The 26,949-nt window shown below is 58.2% G+C and overlaps 1 protein-coding gene across 1 annotated transcript in view; it reads right to left on the bottom strand.

Moving 5' to 3' along the window:
* Window positions 1-4,396: 4,396 nt before the first annotated feature.
* LOC144607503 (cyclin-dependent kinase 12-like) overlaps window positions 4,397-26,949 on the bottom strand; it is a 37,646-nt gene continuing 15,093 nt past the window's right edge. Inside the window, 13 exon segments of the mRNA XM_078424391.1 lie at window positions 4,397-5,784; window positions 6,775-6,788; window positions 6,790-7,294; window positions 8,664-8,863; window positions 9,904-10,035; window positions 12,027-12,143; window positions 17,234-17,311; window positions 17,701-17,802; window positions 20,014-20,070; window positions 20,446-20,635; window positions 21,324-21,494; window positions 23,373-23,512; window positions 25,502-25,678. Of these exon segments, the coding sequence (XP_078280517.1) occupies window positions 5,042-5,784; window positions 6,775-6,788; window positions 6,790-7,294; window positions 8,664-8,863; window positions 9,904-10,035; window positions 12,027-12,143; window positions 17,234-17,311; window positions 17,701-17,802; window positions 20,014-20,070; window positions 20,446-20,635; window positions 21,324-21,494; window positions 23,373-23,512; window positions 25,502-25,678 (2,626 nt within the window). The 3' untranslated portion in view covers window positions 4,397-5,041.

The raw sequence follows: 26,949 nt of genomic DNA, 5'->3' as shown, positions 1-26,949 counted from the left end.
TTTCCAGGTGAGACAGAGGTTCAACTGCACCTCCTCCAACCTCCTTCGCTCTACACCTGCGCTCGGTCCGCCTTAACCAACCTGATCTCCCGGTGGCTGAGCACTTCAAACTACCCCTCCCACTCCCAGTCTGACCTTTCTGTCATGGGCCTCCTCCAGTGCCATAGTGAGGCCCAGCGAAAATTGGAGGAACAGCACCTCATATTTCGCTTGGGCAGCTTGCAGACCAGCGGTATGAACGTTGACTTCTCCAACTTTAGATAGTTCCTCTGTCCCTCTCTTCCCCTCCCCCTTCCCAGATCTCCCTCTATCTTCCTGTCTCCACCTATATCCTTCCTTTGTCTCGACCCCCTGACATCAGTCTGAAGAAGGGTCTCGACGCGAAACGTCACCCATTCCTTCTCTCCTGAGATGCTGCCTGACCTGCTGAGTTACTCCAGCACTTTGTGAATAAATATGAAATATATGTATACAAACAAACGCTGTGCAAAAACTCTTCACATGTTGTTAGTGCCGAGTACATACATCTGTATCACGCCCAGTACTGTTTGCACCTGCCTTTAAACAACACACATTTCACCCTCATGTGGGGGAGGGGGGAAGGGGGCGGTTTGGAGGAATGTGTGGGTGAGGGGCAGACAGAGTGGGGGGAGGGCGAGTTGGAGAGGAGGGGTGGGGCGCTGTGGGAAGGAAGGGTGTTGTGTGGGGGGATCGGTGAACAGAGGAATGGGGGGTGGAGAAGTCAATTAATGGAACACCCTTTAATTCTGAGGGCTGTGCCCTCTGGTCCTAAACTCTCCCACCAGTGGAACCATCCTCTCTACATCCACTCTATCCAGGCCTTTCACGATTCGCTAAGTTTTAACGAGCAGAATTAGGCCATTCGGCCCATCAAGTGCACGGCTGATCTACCTTGCCCCTTAACCCCATTCTCCTGCCTTCTCTCCATAACCCCTGACCCTCTTAGTAATCAAGAATCAACGCCTTAAAAATATCCAGTGACTTCATCCTTCTAAACTCCAGCAAGTACAGCCCAGTGCCGCCAAACGCTCATCTTATTTAACACACTCATTCCTAGGAAAATTCTTGTGAAATAGGATGTTGGTGAGTGGCGGCGGGACGAAGGGTCTGGGGAACCGGCAGCGACATGGGTTTGGCGCAAGATCGCGGTGAATGTCGGGCAGGATTGCGGGTTTATTGCGGGTTTATGGCGGGTTTATTGCGGGGTTGTTGCGCGTTTATTACGGGGACGAGCTGTCGGTCTCGTTCGTCGTCTCCACTCATTCTCTGAATCTGTCCTTTGATTGATAGAATCACAACTAGACCCCACGGACCAATCCCGGCTCCAGATTCCTCCCCTGCCGCTACTCTCTGCACACTCTTCCCCAAAGGCCATTAATTACAAACAGATCCAATTAAACGGCAGGTGAAAATGTGCCATTTTTGTTTTATCTGGTGGATCAGCTGTGCGTGCTGAGACTGAACGGCAGCCAAACTGAAACTCCAATCTGCTGCCCCGCTCACCGCGGCAGACTGACAGCTCCATCGCCTGACGGGACCGAGAGAAACAAAGAGCGCAGCACCGGCGCGCATCAGACAGGAGCCGCAGAATGCAGGCAGGAGAATCAGGAGCGAGTCGATCAGGGCAAGCGGTCAGAGCCGACCTGTCTCCGCCCAAGTTCACAAATCCTAGCAGCAGAATTATTTTTCTGCCAAACTGGAAAAATTTACATTTTCCCACATTATTCTCAAATTTCTAGACGTTTTTCCGCTCACTAAGTTCATGAGATAGCAGCAGAATGAGGCCATTCGGCCCATCGAGTCTGCTCCACCATTCAATCACGGCTGATCGATCTCTCCCTCCTAACCCCATTCTCCTGCCTTCTCCCCGGAACCCCTGACACCCACACGAGTCAAGAATATATCTCTGCCTTAAAAAATACCCATGACTTGCCCTCTACAGCCGTCTGTTGCAAAGAATCCCACAGATTCACCGCCCTCTGACCAAAGGACATCCCTCCTCAATACTTTTCTAAAAGTACGTCCTTTGGGTCATGACTTTCTAAAGGCGGACGTGACCTGTAACTCGACCCGTAGCGCCGGCATCAACCGCGCGGTCAGCACTGCCCCCTCCTGGCGGGCAGCCGCCGCTACAGCGCCACAGCGTCTCGCCCCGAATCCCCCCCCTCCCCCTTCCCCTCCAGATCTCCCCACCCCCCCTCCCCACTCCCCTCCCCTCTCCTCCCTCCCCTCTCCTTCCCCACTCCCCTCTCCTCTCCTCCCTCTCCTCTCCTCCCCCACTCCCCTCCCTCCCCTCTCCTCACCCCCCCTTCCCCTGCAGATCTCCCCTCCCCCACTCCCCACTCCCCCCTCCCCTTCTCACCCCGCCCTCTACCACCCTCCCGCCTCTCCTCCCCCGCGGCAAGGTCCCCGGGGCGGCAGACAGGCATAACCCCGCGGTGCTCGGTCTGATCGCGCCCCCCCCGCTAATGCCCCCCCCACCGCGAAACGAAGGTTTCAAACCAAAGGTACTAGAGGAGCAAGATAGCCCACGCGTAGCACGTCGCGGCGCCATTTTAGTAAGCAGAAACTTGCAGAAACATTTCAAAAGAAAAATAACAACAATCTGTGAGTTGACGGGTGAGATATTCCGCATGTTCACGGCATCATCATCACACACTGTCCCCCACAACTCTGATCACACTGCGAGAGACAGTCAGAGCCAGCGGCGGCCTTGCTTACTAAAATGGCGGCCCTTTGCGGACGACACTTCCGGACAGGCGCTCTGGGCGGAGTGGTCCATCTTGCTCCTCTAGTATCTTCGGTTCAAACCACGATCCACAACTCGGGGATTCCCAGCGGCCACAAAGTGCCGGAGAAACTCGGACCCTGATCCCCATGGGTGCTCCAGCACCCTGCGAACGTCACCCACCCCTGATCCCCATGGGTGCTCCAGCACCCTGCGAACGTCACCCACCCCTGATCCCCATGGGTGCTCCAGCACCCTGCGAACGACACCCACCCCTGATCCCCATGGGTGCTCCAGCACCCTGCGAACGTCACCCACCCCTGATCCCCATGGGTGCTCCAGCACCCTGCGAACGTCACCCACCCCCTGATCCCCATGGGTGCTCCAGCACCCTGCGAACGTCACCCACCCCTGATCCCCATGGTGCTCCAGCACCCTGTGTCTATCCTCGCTCTAAACCAGCACCTGCAGTTCGTTCCTGCGCATTAACACAGACCCCGGACACACCGACACACGTGTGTGCACTGACACACACACTGACACACACACACACACACACACACACTGACACACGTGTGTGCACTGACACACACACTGACACGGGTCCTGGACACACGAACACCAGACACTGCGACACAAATCCCACAGGTGGATGTCGGTTATGAATATTTTTTATTAAAGTAACATTTACTAAAAGCTGAAAAAAATTCAAACCTCATCCTCGGAACAGACGTGTTACAGCAGCGACCCGCGTGTCAGAGCGGAGCCGACGGGCCGAGCGGCCGCAGCACTGACCCGAGCGGGACACCGGCCCGGCCCATCCGCGCAGCGGCTCCGGGGGGAGGGTGTGTACGGGGGGGGGGGGTGTAGGAGGGGTGTACCGGGGGGGGGGGGGGGGGTTTGTACGGTGGGGGGGTGTACTGGGGGGGGGGGGTGAACGGGGGGGGGGGGGGTTGTGTACCGGGGGTGGTGGTGTGTACTGGGAGGGGGGGGATGTGTACTGGGGGGGGGGGGGGGGGGAGGGGTGTACCGGGGGGGGAGGGGTGTACCGGGGGGGGTGTACCGGGTGGGGGGGAGTGTACCGGGGGGGGAGGGGTGTACCGGGGGGGGGGTGTACCGGGTGGGGGGAGGGGTGTACCGGGGGGGGGGGGGTCGTCGCTTCATGCAGGTCCAACCTCCCCCACGATGAGACAAACCAAACCACCCAGATTGGACGCAGGAGGAAGGGGCTCGCAGTTCATTGAATCCGTCCGTGGCTGTTGTGCGGCGCCAACTGACAGCGGTGAAGGCAGAGGCTTGGGGGGGGGGGCAGGTACACGGGGGGGGGCAGGTACACGGGGGGGGGGGGGGGGGCAGGTACACGGGGGGGGGGGGCAGGTACACGGGGGGGGGGGCAGGTACACGGGGGGGGGCAGGTACACGGGGGGGGGGGGGGGCAGGTACACGGGGGGGGGGCAGGTACACGGGGGGGGGGGGTAGTGTGGGAGTGAGTGGGGGAGTGAGTGAGCAGGGTGGGGGAGTGAGTGGGGAGAGGGGGAGTAGTGTGGGAGGGGGTGGGGGAGTGAGTGGGGAGAGGGGGGGTAGTGTGGGAGGGGGTGGGGGAGTGAGTGGGGGAGTGAGGGAAGGGGTGGGGGAGTGAGTGGGGGAGAGGGGGGTTAGTGAGAGAGGGGGAGTGAGTGAGGAGAGGAGAGGAGAGGAGAGGGTGACTGCGATACTGGATCACTACATTAATGTGCGGACAGGTAAAGGAAGTGACACCTCAGGCCAGGTGAGAACATTGTTCAGGTTTAATTGCAGATTTGCGGAGATACTTGTAACTTAGAAAAGAACACAACATGAAGAGGCTGTCGTGGAGGATGGGGTACAGAGAAATGAGGGGGGAATGTTCCAGGATTCAGGCCTTGGTAACCAGCTGTTCCCCAGCCGGTGGCCGTGGGTTCCAGTGTCGTCTGTGACGGTGGGTTGCCTTGGGTAACGGGCGGCCCCTGCCCACTCCTCGCCCATCCCTCCCCCGCCCCTCGCCTCTCCGGCCATCCGTCCACTCACGGTCTGCTCATCTTCAGGGCCATAAATGTTTTCAAATCAATTGTGTACAAGTCATGGGGCCGAGCCCCGACAGTGTGACTTTACAGAGTCCCATCCTCAGACGCGGGCGGGGCTGCCAGAGCACACAGCGCCCCTGGTCCTCTCACCAACATTCCCAGTGGCTCTGGCCCAGAGGAGAATGCCGGGACCAGTCAGCTGTCCAAGGACACTATCGTAAGAAAGCACTCGCGGTGAGTGAGTGAGCAGTTAGTAGGGGCCGCCCCGGCCTCTGCCCCCTCTGGCTGGAACCCGGCCATGTGCCCGGTTAAACCCTGAGCCGCGGGTGGGCAGTGCCCAGATGAGAGTGGGCAGGCCGGTGGTGGGCAGGGCCATGGTGGGCAGAGCCACGGTGGGCAGGGCCACGGTGGGCTGGGCCACGGTGGGTAGGACCACAGTGGGCATGGTGTTGTAGCTGTAGCTGGCTGCCTTGGTATCGGTGCCCATACTGTTGCTGCCGCCATCTGTACCCGCCACCACCGCGGGCAGCGTGACTCTGGAGAAGTTGAAGCGGTGGTCCTGGTCGGCTGTGAACTGCGTGGGCCGTAGGTCGGGGTAGTCCACAGGCACGGTGGGCAGAGTCCTGGCCTGACCCATGGTGTGTGAGGCATTGCTGTCCAGCAGGCTGCGGACACTCGGCTGAGGGCCCCTCCGCTCATTGTTCCTGAAGCTGTTTGACAAGCGGCTGCCGCTGTAGTCTGCAGGTCGGCCCAACCTCTCCTTCTCCACAATCTCCTCCTTGTTCAGCAGCTGCAGCAGCGCTGCCTTCACCCCGGCATTGGGGTCCTCACTGCAGGGGCTGGCCCGCACACTCACCCGGCTGTCCGTGTCGCCCAGGGAGGGCGGGGGGCCGGGGGGCTCAGGGGGTCGTTGGTCCGGAGGCAGGATCCGGCTCGGACCCAGCGTTGGCACCGCGGGACCCTTGGCATCTGCCTTGGTGACCATCGCTTCATCTGCATGGGAAAGGCAGAGCTGTGGTTACTGCCCCACAGCACCTGTTCCCCACCCCCACCCTGCACCCACAGCACCCGTCCCCCACCCTGCACCCACAGCACCCATCCCCCACCCTGCACCCACGGCACCCGTCCCCCACCCTGCACCCACAGCACCCATCCCCCACCCTGCCCTCCCACCCTGCACCCACGGCACCCGTCCCCCACCCTGCATCCACAGCACCCGTCCCCCACCCTGCACCCACAGCACCCATCCCCCACCCTGCACCCACGGCACCCGTCCCCCACTCTGCATCCACAGCACCCGTCCCCCACCCTGCACCCACAGCACCCATCCCCCACCCTGCCCTCCCACCCTGCACTCCCACCCTGCACCCACGGCACCCGTCCCCCACCCTGCACCCACAGCACCCATCCCCCACCCTGCACCCACGGCACCCGTCCCCCACCCTGCACCCACAGCACCCGTCCAGCACGCGTACCCCACCCTGCCCTTCCACCCTGCACCCCCCCACCCCATTCCCCTCCCTGCCCCCCCCACCCCGTCCCCCACCCCGTCCCTCACCCTGCCCCCCCATCCCCGCATTAACAAGCAGCCCGCGGGCACAGCCAGGAGAGGGACCTAGTCTCAGGTGTGGGGATGGCACCCACTGCTCAGTTTAGTTTAGATACAGCATGGGAAACAGGCCCTTCGGCCCACCAAGTCCGTACTGGCCAGCGATCCCCGCACACTCCTAGATCCCAAATTTACAGAAGCCAATTAACGTACAAACCTGTACGTCCATACGATGTGGGGGGGAAACCGGAGCGCCCGGAGAATACCCACGCAGGTCACGGGGAGAATGCGCACACCGTGCAGACAGCGCCCGTAGTCAGGATCGAACCCGGCTGTGCAATGCACCCCGCTGCATGGGGCATGACAGGTAGCTGCGGGGGAGCACAAGGGCAGACAGACATGCGATGCATGAGCTGCACGGGACCAAGACCTACCTGCGGTGTCTGGGGGTGACCGCTGCAGGCTGCAGGGCTGCATTACTGGCCTTCAGCCCATTACTTTCTTCGGGCACTGCAGTGGTTTCCTGAGATTTGATGATCTGAGTCAGTAAGATGGTGAGCAGGTTGTGAGTGTCCGGACTCTCGGCCGCATGTGCTGCGCTGGGAGGCTGTTGCGTGCTGGCAGTCGGGTGCAGGGTGGCCAGGACCTGTGGCAGAGGGGAGGGGGCTGGAGGGAGGGGTGCTGCAGCTGGGGGGGGCTCGGTGGGGGGGGCTGGGGGAGGGGGAGGGGGGTGGGTGACAGCGGATGGAGTGGCCTCCTGTTGCTGGCTAGTGGCTTCGGCCAGCGCCACTAGGGACTGGCTCAGCACGTTCCACTGCTGCTGCGTCTCTGGGTTGGTGCTGACGTTGAGTGCCTGTGCCAGCTGGCTCAGGCTCAGGTTGGTCTGTGTTTGCAGCAGGTTTAGCAGCACCGCCAGCTCATTCTGATTCAGCTGCTGTGCTGCATCCCTGATACCTGCAACACAAAGCATGCGTCAACACCGGGCAGCCCCGCACCAGTCCCCCAGCCCCAACCCTGCCCCTGCACCATCCCTGCCCCAGCCCCAACCCTGCCCCAGCCCCATCCCTGCCCCAGCCCCAACCCTGCCCCTGCACCACCCCAAACCTTCAACACCGGGCAGTCCCACACCACCGGTCCCGCAGCCCCTGCCCTGCACCACTCCAACCCTGCCCCAGCCCAACCTGCCCAGCCACGACCCTGACCCTGACCCTGACGCTTGCGACACGAAGCATGGGTCAACACCGGGAAGCCCCACAACATAAGTCCCGCAGCCTCTGCCTCTGTCCCAACCCTGCACTGCTCCAAACCCGCCCCTGCCCCTGCCCCCGCCCCCGCCCCTGCCCCCGCCCCCGCCCCTGCCCCTGCCCCTGCCCCTGCCCCTGCCCCTGCCCCACCCCAAACCGTGACCCTGATGCCTGCAACACAAAGCATGCGTCAACACCGGGCCAGTCCCGCAGCCCCTGACCCTGCACCGCCCCAACCCCTGACCCTGCCCCGACCCTGACCCCCTTACTGATCATCCAGAGTAAATGCTCTCTGCCCTCCAACGCCAGAATGGTGGCAGCACAGAGCAAGGCGGGGGGAGTGGGTGCAGGGGGGAGTAGTGGGGGGGGGGGGAGTGTTGTGGGCGGGGGGAGTGGTGGGCAGGGGGGGGCGGGTGAGCGGGCGGGGGGGGGAGTTGCGGGCGGGGGGGGAGTGGCAGGCGTCGGGGAGTGGGAGCGGGGGGGCGAGCGGAGGTAGTGGCGGGCGGGGGGGAGTGGCGGGCGGGGGGGAGTGGCGGGCGGGGGGGAGTGGCGGGCGGGGGGAGTGGCGGGCGGGGGGGAGTGGCGGGCGGGGGAGAGTGGCGGGCGGGGGGAGTGGTGGGCGGGGGGAGTAGTGGGCGGGGGGGAGTGGTGGGCGGGGGGGAGTGGTGGGCGGGGGGGAGTGGTGGGCGGGGGGGAGTGGAGGGCGGGGGGAGTGGCGGGCGGGGGGGAGTGGTGGGCGGGGGGGAGTGGTGGGCGGGGAGCAGTGGTGGGCGGGGAGGAATGGAGGGCGGTTGGGAGTGCGTGCGGGGGGGATTGGGTGCGTGGCGGGGGCGGGCGGGGGGACAGGCGGGTGGGGGGGAGTGGCGGGCGGGGGGACAGGCGGGCGGGGGGGAGTGGCGGGCGGGGGGGCAGGAGTGGGTGCGGGGAGGCTGGCGGGGGGAGCGGGGGCCTGCAAGCGGGGGGGAGTGGCGGGCGGGGGGGCGTGCAAGCGGGGGGGAGTGGCGGGCGGGGGGGCAGGCGGGCGGGGGGTGTGGGTGCGGGGAGGCGGGCGCGCGGGTGGAGGGCGCGCCTTCACTCACTGCCCACGTCGGTGTGGCTGCCCGGTGCCTTGCCCTGCGGGGCTGCTCCCTGCGGCGTGCTGCTGCGGCTGTCGTCTGTGGTCAGCGCGCTGTCCTTGCGCGGGGCTTTGGGGGCTGGCGGCTCCTCTACGATGCCGGCCTGCTTCTGCCGCCGGCGCTTCTTGCTCCACAGCTCGTGACAATCCTGCCAGTGGGGGAGGCTGGCGCGGCACCGGCAACAAAGGGGAGTGTTAGCGTACCGCGGCATAGAGCCGGACACAGCCCCCCCCCCCCCCCACAGTGCAGCCCCCCCACTCGCCTGTTACCGTGTTACTGTGCAACTCCGCGGTAAAGGAGCATCTACACGTGTTGATGCATCAGTAGGAATCACTGAAGGGGCCGCGCTGTGGGGGTGAGGGGGCCGCGCTGTGGGGGTGAGGGGGCCGCGCTGTGGGGGGGGGCAGGGGTGAGGGGGCCGTGCTGTGGGGGTGAGGGGGCCGCGCTGTGGGGGGGCGGGGTGTGGGGGCCGGGGTGAGGGGGCCGCGCTGTGGGGGGGGGGGCCGGGGTAGGGGGTCCGCGCTGTGGGGTTGAGGGGGCCGCGCTATGGGGGTGAGGGGGCCGCGCTGTGGGGGCCATGCTGTGGGGGTGAGGGGGCCGCGCTGAGGGGGGGGCCGGGGTGGGGGCGGGGGTGAGGGGGCCGCGCTGTGGGGGTGAGGGGGCCATGCTGTGGGGGTGAGGGGGCCATGCTGTGGGGGTGAGGGGGCCGCGCTGTGGGGGTGAGGGGGCCATGCTGTGGGGGTGAGGGGGCCATGCTGTGGGGGTGAGGGGGCCGCGCTGTGGGGGTGAGGGGGCCTTGCTGTGGGGGTGAGGGGGCCGCGCTGTGGGGGTGAGGGGGCCATGCTGTGGGGGTGAGGGGGCCATGCTGTGGGGGTGAGGGGGCCATGCTGTGGGGGTGAGGGGGCCGCGCTGTGGGGGTGAGGGGGCCGCGCTGTGGGGGTGAGGGGGCCGCGCTGTGGGGGTGAGGGGGCCATGCTGTGGGGGTGAGGGGGCCATGCTGTGGGGGTGAGGGGGCCATGCTGTGGGGGTGAGGGGGCCATGCTGTGGGGGTGAGGGGGCCATGCTGTGGGGGGGAGGGGGCCATGCTGTGGGGGTGAGGGGGCCGTGCTGTGGGGGTGAGGGGGCCGTGCTGTGGGGGTGAGGGGGCCGCGCTGTGGGGTGGGGGGGCAGTGACCACACCGCTCAGCCCAGGCCTGACACTTACTCGGGTGGAGGCATGGTCGTGGGGTCCACGTTCTTGAGGAAGTCGCTCTGCAGGGTCTGCTCGGCAGAGCAGCGTTTACTGGGGTCCAGGGTCAACATGTGGTCCAGCAGGTCAAGGGCGGGGAGTGGAACGCTGCAGAGACAGGACACCAGCAGCTGACACTGACCCACTGCACAAGCGCACGACGCAGGCATCAGCTTGACCACTGACAGCACCACAGCGACCACGCTGACCACACCGCATCCACCGCATCGCACCACCCACACCACAGCGACCGCGCTGACCGCACAACACTGACCACACTGTATCGACCGCATCGCGCTGCCCACACCACAGCGACCGCGCTGACCGCACACTGACCACACTGTATCGACCGCATCGCGCTGCCCACACACTGACTCACTGCACATGCCCTTAACACAAGCGCACGACGCAGGTTTCAGCTTGACCACTGACCCCACAGCACTGACCACACCGCATCGACCACAATGACTGCAGCGCGCCGTGGGCAGTGGGCAGTGGGCTGTGGGAAGATCCTTGCAGCAACTCACAAGTTCCCAGAAACTTTGCTTTTATTTCAAGAGTTAAACTGCAGCCAATGAGAACACAAACGGGTTATCTGGTCAACAATTTCATAGGTGAAAGGGTGATTTGACTGGACAGGAAGAGACCGTCGCTGCTGCCTGGGTGGCAGGCAGGCATTAACGTTTTGGAGCTGTGGTCAGGGTGGAAGAATAGAGGCTTGTGAGAGTGAGGCTCGGGAACATTCGTATCTGACACAAGCAGTGAAGGTTTCGTGTTCCCGTCCTCAATGGCATTTGATACTTCTGTTAACTTCTGATTAAAGGGTGAAAACAGATGTTAAACAGTTAAATGTTCTTTGCCTTTTCCCCTGTAATCTTCACACTGCCATGCACACTGCCATGCACACTGCCATGTACACTGCCATGCACACTGCCATGCACACTGCCATGTACACTGCCATACACACTGCATTGTACACTGCCATGCACACTGCCATACACACTGCCATACACACTGCCATGTACACTGCCATACACACTGCCATGTACACTGCCATACACACTGCCATGTACACTGCCATGCACACTGCATTGTACACTGCCATGCACACTGCATTGTACACTGCCATACACACCTGCCATGCACACTGCCATGTACACCACCAGGGACACAGCTCAGGTCAGATACAAAGCAAATCTCAACCCTGTCCCATCCAATATCTCGGCACCAGCATCAACTGACCACTACAGACACTGACCACTACCCTCACAGACAGACCACTACCCACACAGACAGACCACTACCCTCAGACACTGACCACTACCCACAGACACTGACCACTACCCACACAGACACTGACCACTACCCACACAGACAGACCACTACCCAGACACTGACCACTACCCTCACACAGACACTGACCACTACCAACAGACACTGACCACTACCCACAGACACTGACCACTACCCACACAGACACTGACCACTACCCTCACACAGACACTGACCACTACCCACAGACACTGACCACTACCCACAGACACTGACCACTACCCACACAGACACTGACCACTACCCTCACACAGACACTGACCACTACCAACAGACACTGACCACTACCCACACAGACACTGACCACTACCCTCAGACACTGACCACTACCAACAGACACTGACCACTACCCACAGACACTGACCACTACCCTCACACAGACACTGACCACTACCCACACAGACACTGACCACTACCCCCACACAGACACTGACCACTACCCACACAGACAGACCACTACCCACACAGACACTGACCACTACCCACACACACTGACCACTACCCACACAGACACTGACCACTACCCACACAGACACTGACCACTACCCTCATGGCACAAGCACTCAAGACAGTTAGATTTAGCTCTTAGTGCGAAAGGATCAAGGGATATGGGAAAAGGCCAGAACACTGAATGGCGGTGCTGACTGGAAGGGCTGAGTGGCCTCCTCCTGCACTTATTTTGGTGGTGCTGGCTGGAAGGGCTGAGTGGCCTCCTCCTGCACCTGTTGTCTATGTTTCTATGTTATTCCGCTGCGACTGAAACTCACAATGCAAATTCTTCTCGAAGCCGACGTCGATACTGCTTCTTGGGTTTCATGGTGTGGAAGTACGGCAGCTTAATGACGTCAGGCCAGGCCGCTGGGCATGGACTGCCACACAATCGGCTGTGGAAACAAAGGCACAAAACACAGTCAGCATCGGCAAAACATTTATAAAGCTCGCCTGCATCATGGGCCAGTAACTGCCCAGTCCCCTCTGCCCAATCAAAGCCGCCAGTGTGGCTGAAAACCCATGTTGCATTGCACTAAGCTGGGTGGCACAGCACGGCACGTCACGTCAAGTCACGGCGCGTCATGTCAAGTTGCGGCATGGCATGGCACGGCGCGTCATGTCAAGTTGCGGCATGGCACGGCATGTCAAGTCGCGGCACGGCACGTCACGTCAAGTCGCGGCGCGTCATGTCAAGTTGCGGCACGGCACGGCACGGCACGTCATGTCAAGTCAAGTCGCGGCATGGCACGGCATGGCACGGCACGGCACGGCACGTCATGTCAAGTCGCGGCATGGCACGGCACGGCATGGCACGGCATGGCATGGCAAGGCATGGCACGGCACGGCACGGCACGGCACGTCATGTCAAGTCGCGGCACGGCACGGCACGTCATGTCAAGTCGCGGCATGGCACGGCACGGCATGGCACGGCATGGCATGGCAAGGCATGGCACGGCACGGCACGGCACGTCATGTCATGTCAAGTCGCGGCACGGCACGGCACGGCACGTCATGTCAAGTTGCGGCATGGCACGGCACGGCACGTCATGTCAAGTTGCGGCATGGCACGGCACGGCATGGCACAGCGCATCACGGCACGCTCCAGACAAGGGGTTTATAACAGGATGGCATCAAACAAAGCCAATGAACATTCCAGGCCGGGCCGGACAGATTGAGGGGATTCGCCCTCTGGGGAACAGCCTGGCCCCAGGGATTGGTTGAGGCACATGAAGGGAGAGCTGGAGTCAGCGATGTGGCTCACCCACATGGTTACCGCATCACTCGGGAGTTTCATTCCCGAGCCAAAGACAATTCAGTAGTTTCATGCTCACTGTTCTCGATTATAGCATTATAATCCAGAATATTTAATTGACTGAATTAAAATTCTCCATCTGTTAGTTTAGAGATACAGCATGGAAAAAGGCCCTTCGGCCCACCAAGTCTGCACCAACCTGTGATCCCCGCACACTAACACTACCCTACACACTAACACTACCCTACACACTAACACTACCCTACACACTAACACTACCCTACACACTAACACTACCCTACACACTAACACTACCCTACACACTAACACTACCCTACACACTAACACTACCCTACACACTAACACTACCCTACACACTAACACTACCCTACACACTAACACTACCCTACACACTAACACTACCCTACACACTAACACTACCCTACACACACAAGGGACAATTTAGAATTTTACCAAAACCAATTAACCTACAAACCTGTACATCTTTGGCGTAAACCAGAGCACCCGGAGAAAACCCACGCAGGTCACGGGGAGAACATACAAACTCCGTAGACAGCACCCGTAGTCAGGATGGAACCCGGGTCTCTGGCGCTGTGAGGCAGCAACTCTACCCGCTGTGCCACCATGGAAACTGTCGTGGATTTTGATGGTAATTGCTCCAGGAGTCTGGATTACTAGTTCAGTGACTTATAGAAACATAGAAAATAGGTGCAGGAGTAGGCCATTCGGCCCTTCGAGCCTGCACCACCATTCAATATGATCATGGCTGATCATCCAGCTCAGTAGCCTGTACCTGCCTTCTCTCCATACCCCCTGATCCCTTTAGAAAAAAGGGCCACATCTAACTCCCTCATAAATATAGCCAATAAACTGGCCTCAACTCCCTTCTGTGGCAGAGAATTCCACAGACTCACCACTCTCTGTGTGAAGAAATGTTTTCTCATCTCGGTCCTAAAAGACTTCCCCCTTATCCTTAAGCTGTGACCCCTGGTTCTGGACTCCCCCAACATCGGGAACAATCTTCCCGCATCTAGCCTCTCCAACCCCTTAAGAATTTTATATGTTTCTATAAGATCCCCCCTCAGTCTTCTAAATTCCAGCGAGTACAAGCCCAGTCTATCCAGTCTTTCCTCATATGTAAGTCCCGCCATCCCAGGGATCAATCTGGTGAACCTTCTCTGTACTCCCTCTAAGGCAAGAACGTCTTTCCTCAGGTTAGGAGACCAAAACTGCACACAATACTCCAGGTGCGGTCTCACCAAGGCCCTATACAACTGCAGCATAACCTCCCTGCTCCTAAACTCAAATCCTCTTGCTATGAATGCCAACATACCATTCGCTTTCTTCACTGCCTGCTGCACCTGCATGCTTGCTTTCAATGACTGGTGCACCATGACACCCAGGTCACGTTGCATCTCCCCTTCTCCCAATCGTTCACGATTCAGGTAATACTCTGCTTTCCTGTTCTTGCCGCCAAAGTGGATAACCTCACATTTATCCACATTATATTGCATCTGCCATGCATTTGCCCACTTGCCTAATCTATCCAAGTCACTCTGCAGCCTCCTAGCATCCTCCTCGCAGCTAACACTGCCACCCAGCTTCGTGTCATCCGCAAACTTAGAGATGTTGCAATCAATTCCCTCGTCCAAATCATTAATATACACTGTAAATAACTGGGGTCCCAGCACTGAGCCTTGTGGTACCCCACTAGTCACTGCCTGCCATTCCGAAAAGGACCCGTTTATTCCTACTCTTTGCTTCCTGTCCGCCAACCAATTTTCTATCCACCTCAACACTGAACCCTCAATGCCGTGTGCTTTAAGTTTGTACACCAATCTCCTATGTGGGACCTTGTCGAAGGCCTTCTGAAAGTCCAGATATAACACATCGACTGGTTCTCCCTTATCCACTCTACTAGTTACATCCTCGAAAAATTCTATAAGATTCGTCAGACATGATTTGCCTTTGGTAAATCCATGCTGACTTTGTCCAATGATTTCACCACTTTCCAAATGTGACGCTATCAAATCCTTAATAACTGACTCTAGCATTTTCCCCACTACCGATGTTAGGCTAACTGGTCTATAATTCCCCGTTTTCTCTCTCCCTCCCTTTTTAAAAAGTGGGGTTACATTAGCTACCCTCCAGTCCTCAGGAACTACTCCAGAATCTAAAGAGTTTTGAAAAATTATCACTAATGCATCCACTATTTCTGAGGCTACTTCCTTAAGCACTCTGGGATGCAGCCTATCTGGCCCTGAGGATTTATCTGCCTTTAATCCATTTAATTTACCTAACACCACTTCCCGACTAACCTGGATTTCCCTCAGTTCCTCCATCTCATTAGACCCCCGGTCCCCCGCTATTTCCGGCAGACGGTTTATGTCTTCCTTAGTGAAGACAGAACCAAAGTATTTGTTCAATTGGTCTGCCATCTCCTTGTTCCCTATGATCAATTCACCTGTTTCCGACTGCAAGGGACCTACATTTGCCTTAACTAATCTTTTTCTCTTGACATATCTTCAGAAAGGAGATGAAGTGGAATGTCTTTAGTCAGAGGGTGGTGAATCTGTGGAATACATTGCCACAGACGGCTGTGGAGGCCGTCAATGGGGATTTTTAAGGCAGAGACAGATAGATTCTTGATTCGTGCGGGTGTCAGGGGTTAATGGGGAGAAGGCAGGAGAATGGGGTTAGGACGGAGAGGTAGATCAGCCGTGATTGAATGGCGGAGCAGAGTTGATGGGCCGAGTGGCCTTATTCTGCTCCTATCCCTTCTGAATAAGCATCACGCAACCATTAATAATATATTCCTTTACTCGTCCCACACCGGGAAATTCACAACATTCTCACAGCCGCTCAAATCCGAGCCAACACCTGGAGTGGCAGCGAGACCTGGAACATTGCCTGCAGCCAGTGTTGCCAGGACTGTGTGAGGCCTGCAGCCAGTGTTGCCAGGACTGTGTGAGGCCTGCAGTGTTGCCAGGACTGTGTGAGGCCTGCAGCCAGTGTTGCCAGGACTGTGTGAGGCCTGCAGCCAGTGTTGCCAGGACTGTGTGAGGCCTGCAGCCAGTGTTGCCAGGACTGTGTGAGGCCTGCAGCCAGTGTTGCCAGGACTGTGTGAGGTCTGCAGCCAGTGTTGCCAGGACTGTGTGAGGCCTGCAGCCAGTGTTGCCAGGACTGTGTGAGGCCTGCAGCCAGTGTTGCCAGGACTGTGTGAGGCCTGCAGCCAGTGTTGCCAGGACTGTGTGAGGCCTGCAGCCAGTGTTGCCAGGACTGTGTGAGGCCTGCAGCCAGTGTTGCCAGGATTGTGTGAGGCCTGCAGCCAGTGTTGCCAGGACTGTGTGAGGCCTGCAGCCAGTGTTGCCAGGACTGTGTGAGGCCTGCAGCCAGTGTTGCCAGGACTGTGTGAGGCCTGCAGCCAGTGTTGCCAGGACTGTGTGAGGCCTGCAGCCAGTGTTGCCAGGACTGTGTGAGGCCTGCAGCCAGTGTTGCCAGGACTGTGTGAGGCCTGCAGTGTTGCCAGGACTGTGTGAGGCCTGCAGCCAGTGTTGCCAGGACTGTGTGAGGCCTGCAGCCAGTGTTGCCAGGACTGTGTGAGGTCTGCAGCCAGTGTTGCCAGGACTGTGTGAGGTCTGCAGCCAGTGTTGCCAGGACTGTGTGAGGCCTGCAGCCAGTGTTGCCAGGACTGTGTGAGGCCTGCAGCCAGTGTTGCCAGGACTGTGTGAGGCCTGCAGCCAGTGTTGCCAGGACTGTGTGAGGCCTGCAGCCAGTGTTGCCAGGACTGTGTGAGGCCTGCAGCCAGTGTTGCCAGGACTGTGTGAGGCCTGCAGCCAGTGTTGCCAGGACTGTGTGAGGCCTGCAGCCAGTGTTGCCAGGACTGTGTGAGGCCCTGCAGCCAGTGTTGCCAGGACTGTGTGAGGCCTGCAGCCAGTGTTGCCAGGACTGTGTGAGGCCTGCAGCCAGTGTTGCCAGGACTGTGTGAGGCCTGCAGCCAGTGTTGCCAGGACTGTGTGAGGCCTGCAGCCAGTGTTGCCAGGACTGTGTGAGGCCTGCAGCCAGTGTTGCCAGGACTGTGTGAGGCCTGCAGCCAGTGTTGCCAGGACTGTGTGAGGCCTGCAGCCAGTGTTGCCAGGACTGTGTGAGGCCTGCAGCCAGTGGACCCTATGGACACGCGGTGGGCAAGTACCCAAAGCCATCGCCTACCTGATCAGCTCCAGTTGTGCCAGCTCCTGGTTGGCCTGAAAGATTGGCTTTTTAGTGAAGAGTTCCCCAAGGATACAGCTGCAAAGAAGAAGACAGTTAGTGCCCGATCGCCAGTGCCCCCGATCGCCAGTGCCCCCGATCGCCAGTGCCCCCGATCGTTAGTGCCCCCGATCGCTAGTGCCCCGATCGCTAGTGCCCCCGATCTCGAGTACCCCCGATCACGAGTGCCCCCGATCACGAGTGCCTCTGATCACGAGTGCCCCTGATCACGAGTGCCCCTGATCACGAGTGCCCCTGATCTCTAGTGCCCCTGATCACTAGTGCCCCTGATCACCACGGCCCCGTGCTCACCACAGCCTAGCGATGCACGACACGGTCCAGTCTGGTGTGCACAGCCCCGCTCACCCTGGTTTAGTGCCTCACTGCCCCCCCCCCGGCCCTGTGTATCAGACTCGAGCGGCACCTACCCACAGCTCCAAACGTCGATGGCAGGTGTGTATCGCTCCTCCCCCAGCAGCAGCTCTGGCGGCCGATACCACAGCGTGATGACTTTGTTGGTGTAAGGGCGGCTGGCAAAGAGATATTGGAGCAATGAGGATTGGCACTGCCAACACAAACGCTCACCCAGATAGTCAGGACCAACACCCCACCAGCACAAGGATCCATGCACAGGCTGGGAGGCATCACGCACCACTGAACAAGTGGAGAGGATCCAGAACAGAAACACAAGGCACAGACCCTCAGGGATCACAGGATGAGGGGCTGCTTCAGTAGCCCTGCAGGCACAGGTCCAGGTTCTCACTGCTGCTAGTTCCAAATTAACTCTTCCACCTCATCAACTCATGTAGGTATATTCTCCATTTGAGAAGATTTATTCCAAACCCAACCCCAGCCTAGCCTGTGTCACCTGAGCAGCACAGATGCCCAGTTGTCTGCACCACTCCCTGTCACCAGCATGGGGCCCCGCAAACAATGAAACACACAGGTCTATCCCAGCATGTACTCTGTGCCCCAGCCTCTGGCTAAAGATCCCACATGCCTTCCTGAATCACCATATCTAGCTGGCCAGGATAATGTGTGGACAACCCTGAGCCTGGAGTCGGGCTGCCACTGTGTGGACCACCTGTCATGTCTCCATGCAGGTAGGAACACTGTCAGCATCAGCCTGGTGGTCGCAGACCGTGTTTCACAGCGCCTCATTGACAGGTCACCAGCAGGACTGAGCCCAGTGGAAGCCCAGTGCTCACTGCCCTGCGGTCACTCACACTCCTGCTCACCACCACCCTTTGCTGACCACATTTGTTAATACTTTTGTTAATTTCCCTTTGGATTTTCCGCTCCTGATTGATCTAAATCCTTGCTGCCACCAGGGGGACAAGGCCCACAATGTCGCTTGATTCACTTTGTTTGCTCCTCAACGAAGCCAGTCGGTGAGGACTTGCTCCATCAGCTGCCCAGCTCCATCAGCTGCCCAGCTCCATCAGCTGCCTCACCCCGACCCTGGTCTCATGGCAACGCCAGTCAAGGTTCAATACCATTGGCCTTCTCCACTAATGACACGGCCCGGGCCTGCATTCACTGAGCCCTGGTCTGCTCCTCCTCTTGCACAACCTGCACGTCTCCGCATTGTGCTCCATTCCCATGCATTTCCAATCAGTCCACTTGGAAATGTCCAACACTAGAGGGCGTAACTACAAGGTGAGAGGGGGAAGTTTAAAGGAGGTGCGCGGAGCACATTGTTGTTACTCAGCAGGTGGTGGGGGCCTGGAACACATTGCCAGGGGTGATGGGGGCCGATATCACAGTGGCACACACTACCAGGGGTGGTAGTGGGGGCAGATATCACAGTGGCACACACTACCAGGGGTGGTGGGGGCCGATATCACAGTGGAACACATTGCCAGGGGTGGTGGGGGCCGATATCACAGTGGCACACTACCAGGGGTGTTGGTGGGGGCCGAAATCACAGTGGCACACATTGCCAGGGGTGATGGGGAAAGATATCACAGTGGCACACACTACCAGGGTGGGGGCAGATATCACAGTGGCACACATTGCCAGGGGTGGTGGGGGCCAATATTGCAGTGGCACACACTGCCAGGGGTGGTGATGGGGGCCAATATCACAGTGGCACACATTGCCAGGGGTGGTGGGGGCAGATATCACAGTGGCACACATTGCCAGGGGTGGTGGGGGCAGATATCACAGTGACACACTACCAGGGTGGGGGCAGATATCACAGTGGCACACACTACCAGGGGTGGTGGTGGGGGCAGATATCACAGTGGCACACACTACCAGGGGTAGTGGTGGGGGGCCAATATCACAGTGGGGTTCAAGAGACCTTAAGATGGAAGTATGGAGGGCGAGAGGCAGATGAGATCAGTTGGCTAGGGATCATGTTGGGCACTGACATTGTGGGCCCAAGGGCCTGTCCCTGTGCTGTACTGGTCCATGTGAACACTTGTGCATGGCCTGACCCTGACCAGGAATGGGCCTGGCACGGCCTTGTTGGCAGTCCAGCCGAGGAGGGCATCGACACTCAGCTTCCTCTCCAGTGACGCTCTTGGTCATGGATGGATTCAGGGATGGATTCAGGGGTGGTGTGAAGATGAAGGGCTCTGGTTGGAGGGGCAGCAGATGCTGAGGTCGGGTCATTTGCACACTCTCTCTGCCATTCTCTGTGCTCTCACCAAGAGAGCCTGGCCCCCATTCACACACTCAGGGCTGAAATACAGCCGGAACATTCCAACGAGTACAACACAGTTCTGCCCACTCACCTTTCCTCGGAGTTGTACAATCGCGCCAAGCCAAAATCTGCCAGCTTTATCTGCCCACTGGATCAAGGCAACAAATCAGTCAGTGTCTCTGTCACCCACGGCTTACGCGACAAAAACCCCACTCCCCCTTCCCCTCCCCCCTCCCCTACTCCCCCTCCCCTCCCCTCCCGTACTCCCCCCTCCCCTCTCCCCACCCACACCACAGCGTCTCTGTAACCCACCGCCTAAGCGACACAAAACCCTACACCCCCTCTCCTCCCTGCGAAACCCCCCCTACTTCCCACCCGGACCACAGTAGCCCGAACCCGACTCCACCCTCCCCTCCATAGAAACCTCCCCACCCACACCACAGTGTCTCTGTAACCCACGACCTAGGCTACACCAAAACCCACTCCACCCTCCCCACACGCCCCTCCCTCTGCCAGCCCCCACCTGTTGTTGAGGAGGATATTGGAGCATTTGATGTCCCGGTGCAGGAAGTTCTTCTTGTGGCAGTAGTCCAGGCCATCCATCAGCTGCCTCATGAAGGACTTGATGTGGTCCTCGGTGAAGTGCACCAGCCCCGACTCCAGAAGCCCCATCAGGTCATGGTCCATGTACTCAAAGACCAGGTAGAAGGCCCCTGTAACACACAGTGACAGTGATGGAGACAGAGTGGGCAAGGGATGTTTGATGTTTCATGTGTAGCGTTTAGTCTCGGCTCACTGCCAGTGCTCACTGCCAGTGGTGAACCTGTGCTCTGGTTACACCCCCACTTCAGGACTGGCCTCTGGCCCCGTGCCCCTGCTTCCCATCCCACACTGACCCAGCAGGGCACCGATCAACACAACCTGTCACAGCCCCCTGCCTTGCAATGCTTCGCCACAATCATCTTCCTGGCTAAACAGTGAGCAATGACAGATTCTGCACCTGTGATACGGGTTCTGTTTCCCCTCCAATGAAATCACTCTGGCTTTGAGGATGTCCAGCTTCTGCAAGTTTCCCTCCGACAGGAGAGGACAGGGGCTGGGGTTCAACCCCAGACCAGTGGGCAGGCATGAGGTGTGTTCACAGCCTGCATCATGTGCCCGTGGCTCAGACGACCCATGCTCTGACACCAAGAATGAACAGGCACGGAGTTTAGCTTCAGATTGCCACCCGCCACGACAGACAGTTAAACACAACTGGGACGCCTGGACCAGTCACAGCTTCTGCAGAATATCACTCCAGAGGAAGCGGAGTTTGGTAAACGACTGTGCTGGAGTTACGTAGCGACAGTGGAATCTCAGGCAATGCTTTGCCTGGAGCCCCCGGACCTCGCTGCTGAGTACCTTTATCCTTTTTGAAGTCGAGCGCATCCTGCTTGTCGGTCACGATCTCCTTCATGTTCACCACACTCACGTGGGTCAGCTGCCGAAGGATTTTGATTTCTCGAATGGCTGTGATGGGAAAGCCTTCTTTTTCATTATCGAGACGAACCTTTTTCAGGGCAACCATCTCGCCTTGGAGAAGAAAGAGTGTCTACTTATGACAGGCCACATGGAAGCGTGCAGCACATGTGCAGGCCCTATGCCCAACATGGAAGCATGCAGCACATGTGCAGGCCCTATGCCCAACATGGAAGCATGCAGCACATGTGCAGGCCCTATGCCCAACATGGAAGCATGCAGCACATGTGCAGGCCCTATGCCCAACATGGAAGCATGCAGCACATGTGCAGGCCCTATGCCCAACATGGAAGCATGCAGCACATGTGCAGGCCCTATGCCCAACATGGAAGCATGCAGCACATGTGCAGGCCCTATGCCCAACATGGAAGCGTGCAGCACATGTGCAGGCCCTATGCCCAACGTGCAGCACATGTGAAGGCCCTTTGACCACATGATCATTTCTCTCCATATCCATGTGCTTATCTACAAGCCTCAATCATGTTTGAATGCACAACTACCCTAGCAGCATGTTCTAAGCAACTACCACTCTGATTAAAACACATTCCCTGCACATCTTCTTTAACTTCTACTCACCTTAAAGATGTGCCCTCTATTCTTTGACATTTCCACCCTTAGAAAAAGGTTCTGACTGTCTACCTTATCTACATCTCCCTATCAAGGGATATGGGGAGAAGGCAGGCACAGGTTACTGATTGTAGATGATCAGCCATGATCATAATGAATGGCGGTGCTGGCTCGAAGGGCCAAATGGCCCTCTCCTGCACCTATTTTCTATGTTTCCTCAGCCTCCAAATCTCCAGAAACAACCGTGATCCGTTTGACGGTACTGGGCCTGTGCTCTCTGGAGTTTAGAAGGACGAGGCGGGACCTCATTGAAACTTACTGAATAGTGAACGGCCTGGATAGAGTGGATGTGGAGAGGATGTTTCCACTAGCAGGAGAGTCTAGGACCAGAGGGCACAGCCTCAGAATAAAAGGACGTACCTTTAGAAAAGAGATGAGGAGGAATTTCTATAGTTGGAGGATGGTGGATCTGTGGAATTCATTGCCACAGACAGTGGGGGTAAGTCATTGGATATTTGTAAAGAAGAGATTGATAGGTTCTTTATTAGTAAAGTTATGGGGAGAATGGGGTCGTGAGGGAAAGATAGATTAGCCATAAATGAATGGCGGAATAGACTCACGGGGCTGAATGGCCTAATTCTGCTCCGACGACATGAATTTACAAACAAATATATATTGATAGCTAACACCCTCTAATCCAGAATGTAGAAACAAAGAGCTGCAGATGCTGGTTAACACACAAATGGACAGATAGCACTAGGGTAACTCAGCGGGTCAGGCAGCATCTGTGGAGAACATGGATAGGTGATGTTTCACAGAGTGCTGGAGTAACTCAATGGGTCAGGCAGCATCTGTGGAGAACATGGATAGGTATTCCAGAGACGTTGTGACCCTCAGATTCAGGCAGCATTCTGGTAAACTTTCTGCACCCTCTCCAAACACTCCACATCCTTCCTTGCAATGGGGGCGACCAGAAATGCAGACAATACTCCAAACGCAGCCGACCAAAATGCTACAGAGCTGCATCGTGACTTCCTGACTCTTATGCTGAAAGCCCAGCAAGTGAAGGCAAGCATGCCCTACACTTTCTTTGCTACCCATGCTGCCACTTTCAGGGAGCTTTAAACTTGGAGCCCACGATTCCTCTGTACATCAATGCTGTTTATGGTCCCACCTTGACCTGTGTACTTGCCCCCTATATGCCACCTCCCAAAACGCAACAATTCACACTTGCCCGGATGATGCCCACCAATCAGCAAGTATAAGGAATAGCAAACATTATTCTGAAACATAAAAGGCTTTTCGCCATGAGACATGCTTTGAAGTCCCAGCCTGTCAGCAAGGATGAGTTGTGAATGCTATTACCTGTGTCCTTATCCTTTGCTTTGTAAACTTGCCCGTACGTCCCCTCGCCAGTGATTCCAATGATGTCAAACTTATCCACGCACCGCTTGCCCCAGTCGCTCTCCGTCTCCGTCTTCTCCCCGTGCCGAGGGCAGCACATTCTGCAAACACCATCAACGATGGGGTTGGCCAATGGTTCAAAACAGACCCTCACTGGGGGACAGTCCCACACACACTGACACTGACCCACACACTGACACTGACCCACACACACACACTGACCCCCACACACGCACACTGACCCACACACTGACCCACACACACACACTGACCCACACACTCTGACCCCCACACACGCACAGACCCACACACACACTGACCCACACACTGACCCCCACACACGCACACTGACCCACACACACACACTGACCCACACACTGACCCCCACACACGCACACTGACCCACACTGACCCACACTGACCGCCACACACGCACACTGACCCACACACTGACCCACACACCCTGACACTGACACTGACCCACACACTGACCCACACTGACCCCCACACACGCACACTGACCCACACACTGACCCACACACACACACTGACCCCCACACACGCACACTGACCCACACACTGACCCACACACACACACTGACCCCCACACACGCACACTGACCCACACACTGACACTGACCCACACACTGACACTGACCCACACACTGACCCACACACACGCACACTGACCCACACTGACCCACACACACACTGACCCCCACACACGCACTGACCCACACACACACACTGACCCCCACACACGCACTGACCCACACTGACCCACATACACACACACTGACCCACACACTGACACTGACCCACACACACACACACTGACCCACACACTGACCCACACACTGACCCACACACACACACTGACCCACACACACACACACTGACACACACACATACACACTGACACACACTGACCCACATACACACATTGACCCACACAGACACTGACCCACATACACACTGACACACACTGACACTGACCCACATACACACACACTGACCCACACACACACACACACACTGGCCCACACACACTGACCCACATACACTGACCTACACACACTGACACAGACACTGACCCACACACTGACACTGACCCACACACTGACACTGACCCACACACACTGACACTGACCCACACACTGACCCACACACTGACACTGACCCACACACTGACACTGACCCACACACACCGACCCACATACACACACACGCTGACTCACACACGCTAACCCACACACGCTGACCCACACACACTGACCCACACACTGACCCACACACACTGACCCACACGCACACACTGACCCACACACATACTGACCCACATACACTGACCCACATACAACACACACTGACCCACAGACACACACACGCTAACCCACACACACTGACCCACACACACGCTAACCCACACACGCTAACCCACACACACTGACCCACATACACACACACTGACCCACACACTCTGACCCACATACACACACACTGACCCACATACAGACACACTGAACCACATACACACACTGACCCACATACACACACTGACCTCACTGACCCACACACACACTGGTCCACACACACTGACCCACACACTCACTGACCCACACACACTGACCCACATGCACACACTGACCCACACACTCACTGACCCACACACACACACACTGACCCACACACACTGACCCACACACACACACACTGACCCACACACACACTGACCCACACACACTGACCCACACACACACACTGACCCACACACACACACTGACCCACACACACACACTGACCCACACACACACTGACCCACACTAGGGGACGGGTCCTCCCACCACCATAAGTAATTTCCACCTCCACTGGATGTGGCTCTGACCCTTACTGCAATCTAACACCGCTGCAGTCTTGCAGCCAGCAACTGTGCAGCAGTGAGACAGGTACACGGGTGGACCAGAGGCTGCTTCACAACACTCGCGTGACCTTTACTGACCGCCCACCGCCCGAGGAACATGTTACACCCGACCCTTCCTTATAAAAGTGAGCAGCAAGTTTCACTGAGCCCACACCGCCCCTGTGCATACTTGGGCCTCTTCTTCAGCACGGGTTGGGGCTGGGGAGGGGTCTTCTGCTGCGGGGAGCCTGGTGGCGACGGGTCTATTCCTGGGAGCTCCGGAGGGAGGGGAAGGTCTGCCAGTAAATGCCGTGTTCTTTGGTCTCTGTCTTTCTTCGCGGGTTTCACAGCGTGACTCTCCTTCGGGCTGCAACAGAAACAGAAACATAGACAATAGGTGCAGGAGGAGGCCATTCGGCCCTTCGAGCCAGCACCGCCATTCACTGTGATGGCTGACCATCCACAATCAGTGCCCCGTCCCTGCCTTCTCCCCATATCCCTTGATTCCTTTAGCCCGAAGAGCTAAATCTAACTTTCTCTTGATAACATCCAGTGAATTGGCCTCCACTGCCTTCTGTGGCAGAGAATTCCACAGATTCACAACTCTCTGGGTGGTAAGCTTTTTCCTTATTTCAGTCCTAAATGGCCGACCCCTTATTCCTAAACTGTGACCTCTGGTTCTGGACTCTCCCAACATCAGGAATATTTTTCGTATATCTAGCCTGCCCATTCCCTTAAGAATTTTCTATAAGATCCCCTCTCAATCCAGAACCAGGGGCCACAGTTTAAGAATAAGGGGTAGGCCATTTAGAACGGAGATGAGGAAAAACTTTTTCAGCCACAGTTGTAAATCTGTGGAATTCTCTGCCTCAGAAGGCCGTGGAGGCCAATTCTCCGAATGCATTCAAGAGAGAGCTGGATAGAGCTCTTAAGGATAGCGGAGTCAGGGGGTATGGGGAGAAGACAGGAACGGGGTACTGATTGAGAATGATCAGCCATGATCAGATTGAATGGTGGTGCTGGCTCGAGGGGCCGAATGGCATACTCCTGCACCTATTGTCTATTGTGGGTGGGTGGGGGGAAACAGTGGGTGGGTGGGGGGAAACAGTGGGTGGGTGGGGGGAAACAGTGGGTGGAGGGGGACACAGTGGGTGGGGGGGACACAGTGGGTGGGGGGGACACAGTGGGTGGGGGGGACACAGTGGGTGGGGGGGACACAGTGTGTGCGGGGGACACAGTGGGTGGGGGGGACACAGTGGGTGGGGGGGACACAGTGGGTGGGGGGGACACAGTGGGTGGGGGGGACACAGTGGGTGGGGGGGGAAACAGTGGGTGAGGGGGGACACAGTGGGTGGGGGGGACACAGCGGGTGGGTGGGGGACACAGTGGGTGGGGGGGGACACAGTGGGTGGGGGGGACACAGTGGGTGGGGGGGGACACAGCGGGTGGGTGGGGACACAGTGGGTGGGTGGGGACACAGTGGGTGGGTGGGGACACAGTGGGTGGGTGGGGACATAGCGGGGTGGGTGGGGACACAGTGGGTGGGGGGGATACAGGGGGTGGGGACACAGTGGGTGGGGGGGATACAGAGGGTGGGGACAAAGTGGGTGGGGGGGATAGAGTGGGTGGGGGGGATAC

Source organism: Rhinoraja longicauda, chromosome 29 (assembly GCF_053455715.1).
Source record: "Rhinoraja longicauda isolate Sanriku21f chromosome 29, sRhiLon1.1, whole genome shotgun sequence".
NCBI classification, from domain to species: domain Eukaryota; kingdom Metazoa; phylum Chordata; class Chondrichthyes; order Rajiformes; family Arhynchobatidae; genus Rhinoraja; species Rhinoraja longicauda.
This window is presented reverse-complemented; position numbering and strand designations above follow the sequence as displayed.